Below are 13931 nucleotides of genomic sequence, written 5' to 3'. Positions count from 1 at the left end.
TCAGGGATGCTAGCCATCCACACATTGGAAAATCCACATATAATTTTTAGTCAGTCCTCTGTACTCGCAGTTCCACATCTACCAATTCAACCGACCACAGATCGGGTAGCACTGTAGTATTCACTATTGAAAAAACCTGCATAAGAGGATCCACACAGTTCAAACCCATGTTGTTCAAGAGTCAACTATATACAGACCTCATGTATTGTGCTTCGGTCATAGGAAGTGGAAAAGGAATATAGAAAAGGAAATAGAGCCAAAAGGAGATCTGAAACAATAATCTTTCATTGTGCATCAAAATAACACTGTGGGGCTTCCCTGGTGGCGCAGTGGTTGGGAGTCCGCCTGCCGATGCAGGGGACACGGGTTCGTGCCCCAGTCCGGGAAGATCCCACATGCCGCGGAGCGGCTGTGCCCGTGAGCCATGGCCGCTGAGCCTGTGCTCCGTGACAGGAGAGGTCACAACAGTGAGAGGCCCGCATACCGCAAAAAAAAATTAAAAAAAATAATAATAACACTGTGGTTTAAGAGAGCAGGCTGTGTGGCATCAGACGTCCTGAGGTTAAAGCCTGTCTTCTGCTTTGCTAGCCGTGCACCGTTGGGAAAATTCACTGAATCTCTCTAAGCCTTAGTTCCTTCATTTGTAAAATAGCATAATAATAGTACCTACCTGGTGGAGTTATTGTGTGAATTCAAGAGAATAGCATGTATAAAATATTTAGTTATACTTGACACACAATAAGCATTCAGTAAGTACTGTAATAATAATAATAATGAGAGGAGAAAGTGGAATAAATGTATTGGTGATGATGACGATGATAACAAAGACAATAATGATTGGTGATTGGCTTTGGAGTCTGATGATGTGGATTGCATTGCTGGCTCTGTTACTTACCAATCATAAGACAATTGCTTTATTGAATCTGCATTTGCACTTCTGTCCACACCTCTTAAGGTTACTGTGAGAACTTAATGACAGGTGCCTGGCACATAGTAAATACTCCAGGTCAGTAGGTCTGGCCTGAAGAACCACAAACACACTGTGCTCTCTGGAAAGGGTTTGCCTTTTCCTGTACCCTGATGGCTGTTCCTTTCATAAGGACAACACCTTAGATAAAAGGCTGGGTCTGAAAGAAAAGGTGGTTAGGTGGGCTTCATTCCCAAGCTAAGAAATGCTAAGGGGTAGTGAGTCAGAAGTGAATCAGAAATTCCTGAACAAGGTAAAAAATAAGGACCCTGATAGATTTGTAGGGCTTGGCAATGCCCCCGCCGCTGCTGTCCTTGAGTTCTCCTAGCAGCTCCCTAGAGTGAGTTACAGGAAAGCCTAAGAAGCAAGCAATGCTGATGGGGTCTCTGGAGACAGCAGGGCCGTGTGGCCCTCTCCACAGTCCATCTCGGGGAGGAACAGAAGGGGCCCGAGGACAGAGAGCTAGAAAGGGCGAAGTCACCTCTCCGTGTAGAGAGGGAGACAGAGCACCCAAGGCCAGTGCCCAAAAGAATAAAAGAGCAAGGGATGCTTCAAGAGGAAGGTCATTGGGAAGCCCCACTGAGGGACAAGAGACTTGAGCACTGCCGGGGATCCGCCAGGTACGATTAAACAGCTGACAGGGACTCACTGCAGCAGGATCATTAGCTCTCAGACCCTGCTGCCACTCACATCTGAAATAAGTTTGGATTTAGAAAGCTAGCAATGAGCTGAGTGGTACAGATCAGGAGGGAAGCACACGGCTTAATCAGGGCCGTGAAAGCAGCTGACAAATTACAGCGTGATTTGTCATCATCTCAGAACTCGGCAAGTGTTTGTCCCTGAAAGAATCAATACTCGGAGGGAAGAGGGCTGTATTTTTAGAAACTCCTGGATGGTTAATTTATTCCAAGTGAATGGAGAGTTTATGTTGGCGCCCCACAGAACCAATGGACAGTATATTTACACGAAGCCAGAAAATGCTATCATTTCTTCTAATCAGTTTACTCCTTTGAACAGCTGTACCTTGAAGCTTGGAGTGATAAATTCACTCCCCGTGCTAAAAGATCTACCCTGGGAACCACTTGCAATCCCACCTTTAGTAGTACTTCATTCTATATGCATAGCATGTTATACCTTTCAAAACTTTCCCACATGGATTCTATCTTCTGGGGCACAAGTGAGATGACAGGGAGGGGGTGTCAGCCCCATTCTACAGAGGAGAAAACTGAGGCTCGAGAGTTGAATGTACTATTAGGCAATGTGGGGTAGAATTAGAAAGCAAGATCTCCCCACCCCTAGTTGTGTTTTCCCACTCATTGAACTTAAAGAGATTGTACAACTAAAATACTGAATGAAAGAGAAAAAGTGAAGTCAAGAATGTGTTTTAAATGCTTTGCTATAAGAATGTTCACCAGGGGGCAGTGTGCTGTGCAAGTAAAGAACAGAGGGTCTGCACTCAGACTTGGATTCAAATCCCAGTCTTGATATGACCACGGACAGCCACTTAACCCTTGTGAGTCACAGTTTTCCCATCTCTAAAGAGGGGTTAATCAAAGTACTTACTTCATAAAATGATTGAAAGCTTGAAAAAAAAATAGCATTTCTTAAGTTCTCATTGCAGCATCTGACAGAAATAAGAGTCTAGTAAATGCTACTTGTTTTGTGGGTTTTTTTGTTTGTTTTTTGAGAATTTTTTTAATTTATTTATTTTTGGCTGCGTTGGGCCTTGTGGCTGCACGTGGGCTTTCTCTAGTTGCAGCGAGCGGGGGCTATTCTTTGTTGCAGTGCACGGGCTTCCCATCGTGGTGGCTTCTCTTTGCTGCAGAGCACAGGCCCCAGGTGTGCGGGCTTCAGTAGTTGTGGCTCACGGGCTCAGTAGTTGTGGCTCACGGGCTCCAGAGCACAGGCTCCGTAGTTGTAGTGCACGGGCTCAGATGCTCTGCGGCACACGGGATCCTCCCAGACCAGGGCTCTAACCCATGTCCCCGGCACCAGCAGGCAGACTCCCAACCACCTTGCCACCAGGGAAGTCCCTACTTATTTTATTAGCTACTATTTGCACAGCATTTTTGCAATAGCCAAACAATTGAAACCATGTCAATGTTCAGTAGTGAAAGGATTAAATGAAATAGGGCGACACTCATGCAATAGGTATCTATCCAGGTAACATGTAAAAATGTTCAAGTTGTATGAACACTAAATCTCATTGTTGAAATGCATAAATGTGTATGTTTGTCCATACATAAATGTGTATGTAGGTATATGCATATATTTTTTAAAGCCTGGAAGTTCTGTATACACATGAATATTGGCTAGCTGTAGGTCGTGTGATTTATAATCTCTACTTTTTTAATCATCTATTTCTATGCTGCCCAGTTTCGTAGCCACTAGCCGCCATGTGGCTATTTAACTTTAAATTAGTTAAGTGAAATTAAATAAAATTTAAAAATCAGTTCCTCAGTCATACTACCATATTTCAACAGCCACATGCAATGCGTGGCTTCTACATTATACAGTGCAGACATAGAACATTTCCATCATTGCAGTAAATTCTGTGGGGCAGCTTGAGTCTAGAGACTCAAACCCAGGCCGGGCAAAAGTGGTCAGGACAGGGCCCTCCCTTTGCAGCGCATCCAACTTTTCATCTGCATCTATTCTCTCCTCCTTAATGAGGATTTAACCGTTTCTTTTAACACATTACAACTATCACAGTGTGACAAAGCGGGGATTACCTTATTTGCAATGGTTCTAACAGTGATTAGCTCTCCTGATGATCCTATTAAAACGAGATCCCTCTGACTTAATAACCTCACAGCGTCCTCTCTTTCACAGGAGGTACAGTTCCAACCAGAAGGTTTCCACAACATCATCGTGTGTGAGAAGCCTAACAACCACCTTAACAGGTTTAAAGGTTATATGTAAGTATGTGCTGCCTGTGTGCTGCTTGTAAATATCTCCTCTGCAGCTAGAAAACATTTTTTCTTGAAATGGCCAAACAGATAAGCATCTGGGTCCTAAGGAAGTTTATTTCTTTTTATCACAAAAAAAAAGGGCTAGAGAAAACTAACTAAATTGGGAAAACTTTTCTAGTCTTTTTTTTTTTTTTTTTTTTTTTGCTGGAGTGATATTTAATTATCTCACAGGGTTAAATTCACTAATAGTTCAGAACTCTGGTGAAACAGCATCAAAATCGAGACCACACTCTGATTCAGGGGAGGCAAGTATGACTGAATTTAGATCAGATTTCTGAAGGGGCCTTTACTGCCCTGTAGGTAAGAATGGGGACTTTGGAGTTGGACAGACCTAGGTTCGAAACCAGGCTCTATCACTTACAAGCTGTGTGACCTTGAGTAAATTAATTAACCTCTCTGGGCCTTCATTTCCACATCTGTAAAATAAAGATTATATCTACATCACAGGATTTTTCTTGTCTAAGAACTGATCATATGCAAAGCCCGTAGCACAGAAACTGGCACAGAATAGATAGTTAATGCGACTGCTGCTGTTGCAATTATTGTTGTTATTGTTCCTCACCTCTGGTTCAGCATAAGAGTTTTACTGTAATTTTGCTCCCACATTTGACTGCCGGTCTTACTGGAAAAAAAAAAAAAAAAAGAGTAGTGGTAACAGATGTGAATAAATGCCTGTATTCTGGCTTTAAGAGTTAGAGGACTTTCACAGAACATCATCTCATTTAATCTGCAAAACAACCCAGGGAAGTGAGAATTATGATTCCCATTTTTCAGATGGGACATCTGATAAGATTTTTCAGGATTCTCCCAGAGGCACACAGCAGCTTCAAGGCAAAGCCAGGACTTACAGCTGGGTCTTTTCACTCCAACCCCGGTGTGTTTTCCATTGTCTGCACACACAGCTCAGACATGTTATAGCAACTTCTCTACCAATGTGCCCTGCAATGAAGCTTAAGAAGGCTTCTTGGGAGGCAGGGTCAATGCTTTCCCTCCACCCACATTTTCTCAGGCCATATGAGATATCTTGAGGAGCAAGATAAGAGGGGAAAGGGTAAGAACAGTACAAGAGAAATAGCAGCTTTTCAATGCAAATTACTTTTTAAAAGCTCATAGAGAGCAGACGGAGACAGGCGAGAAGGGCACGAGCTCCTGGGGGAGAAGAGGGTTCGTTGCAGTCATCTGGCAAGGTAGAGCTTGCCACCTGCCCGGGCAAGGAGTCTACCCCTCGTGCCCGAGTTTTGTGGATTTGGTTCATCCCAAGTGACCCATGCCTTGAGCGATTCTTCCTCTTAGAGAGCAGCCTCATCGCTGGGTTTCTCTTTGTAATCCTTTCTCCCCCAAACAGCTCATGCCAGCACCCGGCCTTTCTAAGCTTCATCCTGGGCTCTGGCCCTTCATCTCAGACAGAACTTTCCCAGTTCCATTCAACCCCCAGCACCTCCTCTTCCTGGCTGCTGCCCTTAGAGTTGTCTTTCCCCACCTGCCCGGGCCTCATGGGTGAGCCCTGAAAGTCCAGTTGGTCAGTCCAGCAGCCAACCCACGGGATGCTGGGGAATTCACTGTGGTCCTACATCCCTGCCAAGGCCCAGCACCCACAGATGATAAGCACTATTTTCCTGAACAAACCCACTGCCTGATGCCTCCAGGTCTCCGGAAACTTCTTTGGGTCCCCTTAATTTAGGAGTTCTCCTGGGGATAGCCAGGTTGGCTAGAAGATGAGTAGTTTTTAATGCTTTGAAGGTTAGGAATGTCAGATTTGAAAATGTAACTTTTAAACAATAAGATCTCTATAAAGGAGTGGTTCTCAAACCCCATCTCCTCCGCTCCATCAGAGGACCTTTAGCGAGTCTGGACACATTGTTGGTTGTCACAGCTAGGGAAAGGGGTGCTGCTGGCATCTGGTAGGTAGAGGCCAGGGCTGCTGCTCGGCACCCTACAAAGCACAGGACAGCGCCCGCGACGAAGAACGATCCCACAAAGCATGTCAGTAGTGTTGAGGTGGAGAAATATGCTCCCCCTCATAATGCTCTGAGTTGGTTAAATAAACATCCCTGGGGCTTCCCTGGTGGCACAGTGGTTGAGAGTCCGCCTGCCGATGCAGGGGACACGGGTTCGTGCCCCGGTCCGGGAAGATCCCACATGCCGCGGAGCGGCTGGGCCCGTGGACCATGGCCGCTGAGCCTGCGCGTCCAGAGCCTGTGCTCCGCAACGGGAGAGGACACAACAGTGAGAGGCCCGCGTACCGCAAAAAAAAAAAAAAAAAATCCCTGTAAACAGAGCACTAAATAGAAGAGCTATGAGATGGCTAATCTCTTTCTACCATCCATTGAAAAAGGAACATTATGACCGGGAGAAAAAGATGCTGTCATATGTTATCACCTCAGAGAATCATAAAAAAACGCTCTTTAAACCACTAGCTACTGACATTGAATCATTCAAGTTTCTATCCCAATATTCTATCCATAGCCAACTCCCTCCTTGATAAAGAGAGGTAGGTCATAAAATTTAGCCATTCTCGGACCACCTTTATGATTTGTATCACATTCATAAAACACCTCTACTTTCCAACTTTTTAATTGGCTTGCTTTATTTCCAAAGGAAAATGTATGTTACTGGCACTGTGGGCATCCGGCATCACTGCCCTATGTAGGCTGCCATAGATTTAGGGCAGTATTGCTTTCCATATATAAATTTCATAGCAGTAAAATTAATGAAATGAAATCAAAACCCTTATTATTTCATTCTAACTACAGACTATTACTGGCCAAAGCCTCCTCTGTGTTGAAAAGTTAGATAAATAAGGGCTAGAAAAACGTTAACGAAATACTAAGACATTTCCTCGTTAGATTTCAAAGAATTGCAAATGGGAATGACTCCGATTCAATGTCAATTAACGGGGTGCTACCTTGGGAACCCTGGTGTAGTGAAAACCACATGAGGGTTGGTGTCTGGGGCCTGGGTTCCCAAGTCCTAGGATATTCCATGTACTGGGTGAGTGGCCTTGGAAAAGTCTCTCACCCTCTCTGAGCTTCATCTTTCTTACGAGTGAGGATGATCACCATACTAACTTCCCAGAGCTGTGAAGCGACAAATAAAATAATGTAAATAAATGTAGTTTACAAACACAGTAAAGAATTATTATTAAGAGGAGTATTGAGTGGCAGTATAGCACTCTGGAGGCAGACTCCCTGGGTTTGAATCCCCTTTCTGCCACGTACTAGCTCTGTGAACTTGCCTCAATTTCCCTATCTATAAAATGAGTAGGAAACATGACCTATCTTATAAGATTGTCATGACCGTTAATTAATACATGGAAAACACTTATAACTGGACCTAGAGACATGAAGCATTAAAGAATTAGAAGGAGAAAAATCCCTAAGGGTTCAGATTATGACTTTTCTGTTCTCCCCAATGTTGGGGGAAAGTTATATTTAAAATTCCTGAAAAACCCAAATGGAGGGCATCAGGATAGAATAAGGGCCAGATGCTGTGTAATCACTAATGTGGACTGACTCAGAAGTTTCTAGTGTGAGGTGGAAAATTGCAGAGCTTCTGGAGGCTAGAGAAAGGGAAACACTCCATGTACCTCGCTTTTGAGAAGCTGCCATGCACGATGTTGCACAGGGTCGCTGGTCCACCTCCTGTGAGGTCTGTTTATTTTAAGGCTTCCTCAGCAGAGTTCTGCCTTTTAGGTGAGTAAATGATTACGTCCTTAGGGATGGGTAATTCCCTTCTAATGGTCCAGCCCCCACTAGACATCCCAGGAGCAATGAAGGGTTGCACTTGAACACGGGGATTAGATTCTGAGTTAATATCACTCTTCTGAGGGAGAGAAGAGTGATCTTGTTACTCGCCCCTCTAATTCTATGACACTCACCGGTGACAGCGTGGAGAGGCCACCAAACAGCTCCCTGTCTTTCCTCATCCCCAGGGAACATCCCGACCAGAGCAGAACTGGCTTTGGCAGTGAGAGTCTTCTGCTTCGAGGCTGCACCATCAGAAACACCAAAGTGGCTGTTGGCATTGTCATCTACGCGGGTAACTGTCCCTGGACAGCTTCCTATGTCCCTGTCCTTTATCCTCTCTCCTCCAAAACCTCCTCCAAATTTATCTTCAGTCAGTGGGAACTCACATCTGTTCTAAGGAGTAGAGTCATGTGACTTCCCATTTCTCAGCTAAGCAAACTGAGGCTGGAATCACAGCAGCTCACTTGGTCCACAGAGACATAATTCAGTTCCAAGTTACTGTCACTCATCCAGATAAGACAGGGAGGGGGACTCATGCTCATGTGTCCCTAACACTTTTCTGACACTAACCACAGGTGGGATGAAGAGTATCTCCTTGAGCCTGAGGAATAACCTCACCAAACTTAGCAACTTCACCTTGTGTGCCTCAGTGTCCTCAGCTATACAACAGGAAGAATATTTCTATCTGCCCCATAGGCCCCCCATGAGGGTCCAGTGACCCAGCACATGGAAAGAACCCAGAACTGTGTGTAGCAAGTGAGGGCGGGATGGGTTTTAGTTATTGTTTTTATTATTACCTTTATGCATTTTGTGGCTCCATATATGGTGGTCTATCTCTCCTTTGCACTTTGATTTTGCTTCCCATTGATAAAAGGTAACAGCAGCACTTCTCACAATGGTACCTGAAGTATTGGAGGGAGGTCTTGGGACTGCTGTATCCCCAGTACCTAGCACCTGGCACTCCGTGGGTACTCAGTACGTGTCTATTGTTACGTGAACAACTGCAGACTTCTTCTATAGAGGAAACAGAGTCCCCCTGGAGTGTCTACCTTCCCTGGAAGTCTCCAGAGTATGTTTCCCTGGATCTTCCACTCACTGGGACACCTTGTAGTATTTCATTTGCTTGTTTGATTTGATTCATTTTGGTTGGAGTAGACTCCCACTTTTGTTAGACATAGAGCACTAAAACATCAATCCATCCTAAGATTCCCTTTGGGGGACTGTGAAAGAAAAATAGGTTTTTCAACAAATGCTGGAGAAGGTGTGGCGAAAAGGGAACCCTCTTGCACTGCTGGTGGGAATGTAAATTGATACAGCCCGTATGGAGAACAGTATGGAGGTTCCTGAAAAAACTAAAAATAGAATTACCATATGACCCAGAAATCCCACTACTGGACACATGCCCTGAGAAAACCATAATTCAGAAAGACATGTGCACCCCAATGTTCATTGTAGCACTATTTACAATAGCCAGGTCATGGAAACAACCTAAATGTCCATTGACAGATGAATGGATAAAGAAGATGTGGTACATATACACAATGGAATATTACTCAGCCATAAAAAGGAACAAAATTGGGTCATTTGTAGAGACATGGATGGACCTAGAGACTGTCATACAGAGTGACGTAAGTCAAAAAGAGAAAAACAAATATATTAACGCATATATGTGGAATCTAGAAAAATGGTACAGATGAACCAGTTTGCAAGGCAGAAATAGAGACACAGATGCAGAGAACAAATGTATGGACACCAAGGGGGGAAAGTGAGGGGAGGCGGTGGTGGTGGGATGAATTGGGAGATTGGGATTGACATGTATACACTAATAGGTATAAAATAGGTAACTAATAAGAACCTGCAGTATAAAAAATAATCAAATTAAATTTAAAAAAACCAAAAATATGTTTTTTAAAAAGTTGTGTCACAATCTAGCTGGCTTTCCCTAATTTGGGGGAGGGATGCTATATTTGTCAGTACAGGTCACTGCTTTCAAGGGTCTTTGGCAATGGAGTTCAATGCCATCTGGTAGACCTACTAGACAAGAACACTTCCACAATCCCTACCGCACCAAAAAACCTGCATAGACATGGATTTGCTTCTCTGCCTAATCAGAAACAAAGGTCGGAGTGGGTGATGGGAGTGGTGTCTGGGGAGGCAGATGGAGGGAGAGTTAATCGTGACCGGGGACTCAGGCCGCCTGGGGCTGAATCGCTGCCTGGCTGCAAGTTGCTGAGAAGCTGGCTCAGTTTTCACCACAAGGAGCACTGATAACCCCTGCCTCCTAGGGTTATAAGGTTCACAATGCCTGGCACACATTAGGGCCTCAAGAAACGTGAGCAAAAATGGTGCAAACTGTGTTTAGTGTTACTGTCTAGACCAGGGGTTCTCCACCTCAGCACCACTGACATTTGTTCCAGATTGTTCTTTGTGGTGGGGGCCACCCTATAGGGTGTTTAGCAGCATCCCTGGCTTCTGCTCACTAGATGTCATGAGCACCACCTCCTCAAAGGTGACAACCAAAAATTTCTCATGACTTGGCCAGGTGTCCCCTGGGGAGAATGACTGGCCTAGAGCTACATTCTCTGCCTTGGTAATACAGATGGACAAAGTGGGAGCACCTCACAGTCAAAGGCCAGAAAATGGACAAGTGAGCTTTCCAGAAGGAAGAGATTCAGTGTGGAGGTATGCGCCCCTCACAGCAAACATTTATTGAGCCCCTAACTGTGTACTGGAAACTAATTTAGGTACTTTGTGTATATCAGTTCACTCCCCCACCCCAAAACACGCAACGATTATATCTCATTTTGCAGATGAGGGATTGAGTTACAAAAGGATTAATTCCCCCAGGGTCACATGTCTCCTGAGATTAATTCCCTATAACCCAAGGTCAGGTACCTGCAGAGCCAAGCTCTGTCGGACACTAGAGCCCACATTCTATCCACTACACCATACTGCCTCCCCCTTGAGCCCAAATTTTGCCAAAAGAACAGGGGGATCTTAGGAAGTGAGGAAGCAGGTGGGTGAAGGGGGTGGTCCGAGGACCCCTTTTACGGGGTGAGCCTGGGGCACGCAGGAACCACAGCTGTGTCAGCCCCTGCACAGCTGCAGCAACTTGAGTCTAATTTAATAAGCCTAGCATGCTCACGCCTACAGTTTTGTTGCTGCTTTAAACCCACTAGGCCACCAGCTAAGTAGCATTAAACCCCACACTGCTGGAGCTGATGTATTGGTTTTCTCTAATTTTGCACAGAAAATGTGTGACGGGTCTCTTTTAATTTGACTGCTGAGGGGTACTGCGTGGTGAATACAATTTGGCAGCCCCAAAGGGGAGGCTCTGTTCTAAAGACAAAGGCTCAGTTTGACTCTCAACTCTTAGCTGGGTGGTTTGGGTTCCAGGAGTTACTGGAAGGAGAAACAGACTGGGAGTCAGAATCCTGGGTTCTCCATGTGGCTCTGGTGTCAATTTATTATTTCGTTTGGAGCGGGTCCCTTCTACGTTTTGGTCCTGAACTTCTCTAATTGCAAAAAAGAAAGGGGGGGTGGTGCCTGAATGAGCTCAGTAGTTTTAAAATTTTACTGTCTTTTCTTTAAACAGAACTTTATGCAGAACTCCAGGGTAGGAGAGTAGCTGCCCAGAGTTAATGCTGGGGTGGAGACCTTTAGCCACTACCACTCTTGCACGAGCACGACAACACCTTAGGCAAAGAAGCAAGCATGATAATTACTGGCCTCAAGTACAGTCCTGCCACAGGGCCTTGGCACATACTGTTCCCCAGCCTAAAACCCTTTTCTCCCAACTCTTCTCTCTCCCTTCGGGTCTCTCTCAAATGTCACCTCCTCTGAGAAGCCTTCCCTGACCACACTCTAACACCATCTCTTATTTATTAGCCCTTTATTTATTGTTTACTTCATGGGACTTATGGCTAACTGTAATTACCTTATTTACTTATTTCCCTGTATATTTTCACCAGATTGTGAATCATCTTTCTCACCACTGTATCCCACCACTGAGCCCATAACAGCACCTCTGCGCAAATTAGAAAAAGATGGCCCTTCCTCAAGACAGCTTACTGTCATTTGCTACAAATGTGTCCTAATGGGCTTACAAATCTATGACAGCTACAAAATGAGGGCTACCCCTCGAGTTGTGCAAGGGCACAGCCTGTGCACAGTAGCTCTGTCCATGCCCACCAGTGTCTGGCAGGTAGGGGATGTTCAGTAAAAACCTGCTGACAAGTTGTGTGAGGTCTCTCCGGCCGTTCCCAGAACCTCCCTGCAGCAGGACAGATTCAGGTTAGAGAATGAAGCTTCTCTTGTATCGAAATCTCATGGGAGAAGAGCCAGAGGCAAACAGGGGCCAAGGACTGACGATCTCATTTTCTCTCAAAGGCCATGAGACAAAAGCCATGCTGAACAACAGCGGCCCGCGGTACAAACGCAGCAAGATCGAGCGGCGCATGAACACAGACATCTTCTTCTGCATCGGGATCCTCTTCCTCATGTGCCTCACTGGGGCTGTAGGTATGGAATGTTCTGGAAAGGACAACCCCACAATCATCTTCTGTTTCTCTGGGCGAGTTGCTGCAACTCAGAGCCTCAGTTTCCTCATCTAAAGAAAGAAAAGCCTCAAAGAAAGCCTACTCCGTATTTTAACAGGGTGCCAATTAAGTACAAACGCAGACGACATTCTCCTGAAAGTAGTATGTACTCTAAATCTTAGGAAGAGCATCTATCATGTATCTGTCCAAGAAATACTTCCTGAACCCAGGCACCCCCTTGTCATGAAAGGGTAACGAGATGAATCAGTCACAGGACCGGTCCTCAAAGAGCAGGAAGGTCCTCATAGTCTAGTAGGAGGAAGTCCAACCTGAGAACAGAATCAGTAACACCATCTGTCCCACTCAGTGAGGGCGGTACCAGGTACTGTGCTCGTTTCCTAGTGCCACTGTCAAAAGTCAACACAAATTAAGTGGTTTAAAACAATGCTAGTTGATTCTGTTATAGCTGTAGGGTTCAGAAGTCCAAAGTCGGTTTCACTGGATTGAGACCAAGGTGTCCTCAGGGCTGCAGATTCCAGGGGGAGAATCAGTCCCTTGTCTTCAGTTTCTACTGTCTGCCTGTGTTTCTCCCTTTGAAGCATCTTCTTTCATTTTCAAAGCGCATTACTCCAATTTCCACTCACACTTCCTTCTCCTTGTCTGTGGGAGTGTGGCCCTCTGCCTCCCTTTTATGAGGGCACTTGTAGTTCCATCATTGGGCCCACCTGGATAATCCAGGCTCTTCTTTCCTATCTCAAGATCCTTAACTAAATCACATCTGCAAAGTCCCTTTTGCCATCTAAGGTAGCACATTCACAGGGCCCAGGGATGAGGGCGTGGACACCTTAGGGGGCCATTATTCAGCCCACGACCGGGATTGTGGGAGCATCAAGGAAGAAAGTCTCGCTGGAGCTGATTCCCAGATGCAGCAGGTGTTCACCAGAGGAGGGCGGGGACAGGAACAGGATGGGGCAGGCAGCTGTGAAAGGAAAGAGAGAGGTCACTTGACCCCAGGGGCAGCACAAGCAAAGCACAGCGGCAGGAAGGAGAGCCATGTTATGCAGAGGAGCGTTCGGCCATTTGGTGTGCCAAGAGCAAGGCCAAGGATGGAGACCTGATTAGAAATGGGCCGTGGCCAGGTTCTACGACGGCCAGGTGTAGACAGCTGTGGGAGGTGTAGACACGAGTGATCGGAGCCATTTCAGTAGATCCTCAGAGGGTAGAGGAAGAGGGGCCCTCACTCTTACCCACTCTCCCCCTCTATGGCTTAACACTAAGGATGGGTCTCAGGACCCTAAAGGAGACCCCAAAAAGAAGCAGGGAGGATCAAAAGGGAGAACTCGTATGCTGAGTCCAGAACCCCCTGCCATCCCCACGCCAGTGAGCAGCTATAGTGTTTGCGCTTTACTTTTGTCAGAAATCGCACCCATCACTGTTTTTAAAAGACAGTGTCCAGGGAGCCCCCTGGTGGCCTAGAGGTTAGGATTCAGTGCTGTAACGGCTGTGGCCCAGGTTCAATCCCTGGCAGGGGAACTGAGATCCTGCAAGACATGAGGTGTGGACAAAATTTAAAAAGATTAAAAGAAAGACAGTGTCCAAAGCTTAAGATCTTCCTAGGCCCACAGAGATTTTCTATGTCACCACAGTGAAGACAGTGGGATTCAATCTTGTGCGTGGCCTGGAGTTTTGAATGAATATGCTTCCCAGG

The 13931-nt window shown here is 45.6% G+C and overlaps 1 protein-coding gene across 1 annotated transcript in view; it reads left to right on the top strand.

The window, feature by feature from the left end:
* Window positions 1–13931, top strand: part of ATP10B (ATPase phospholipid transporting 10B (putative)) — a gene marked incomplete at its 3' end in the record, with an annotated part of 176413 nt that overhangs the window by 149918 nt on the left and 12564 nt on the right. Inside the window, exons 5-7 of the mRNA XM_079918658.1 lie at window positions 3800–3885; window positions 7871–7977; window positions 12075–12206. Of these exons, the coding sequence (XP_079774784.1) occupies window positions 3800–3885; window positions 7871–7977; window positions 12075–12206 (325 nt within the window). The remainder of the gene's footprint in view (window positions 1–3799; window positions 3886–7870; window positions 7978–12074; window positions 12207–13931) is intronic.

The sequence above is a fragment of the Stenella coeruleoalba genome, assembly GCF_951394435.1.
Source record: "Stenella coeruleoalba genome assembly, chromosome: 3".
NCBI lineage: Eukaryota > Metazoa > Chordata > Mammalia > Artiodactyla > Delphinidae > Stenella > Stenella coeruleoalba.
This window is presented reverse-complemented; position numbering and strand designations above follow the sequence as displayed.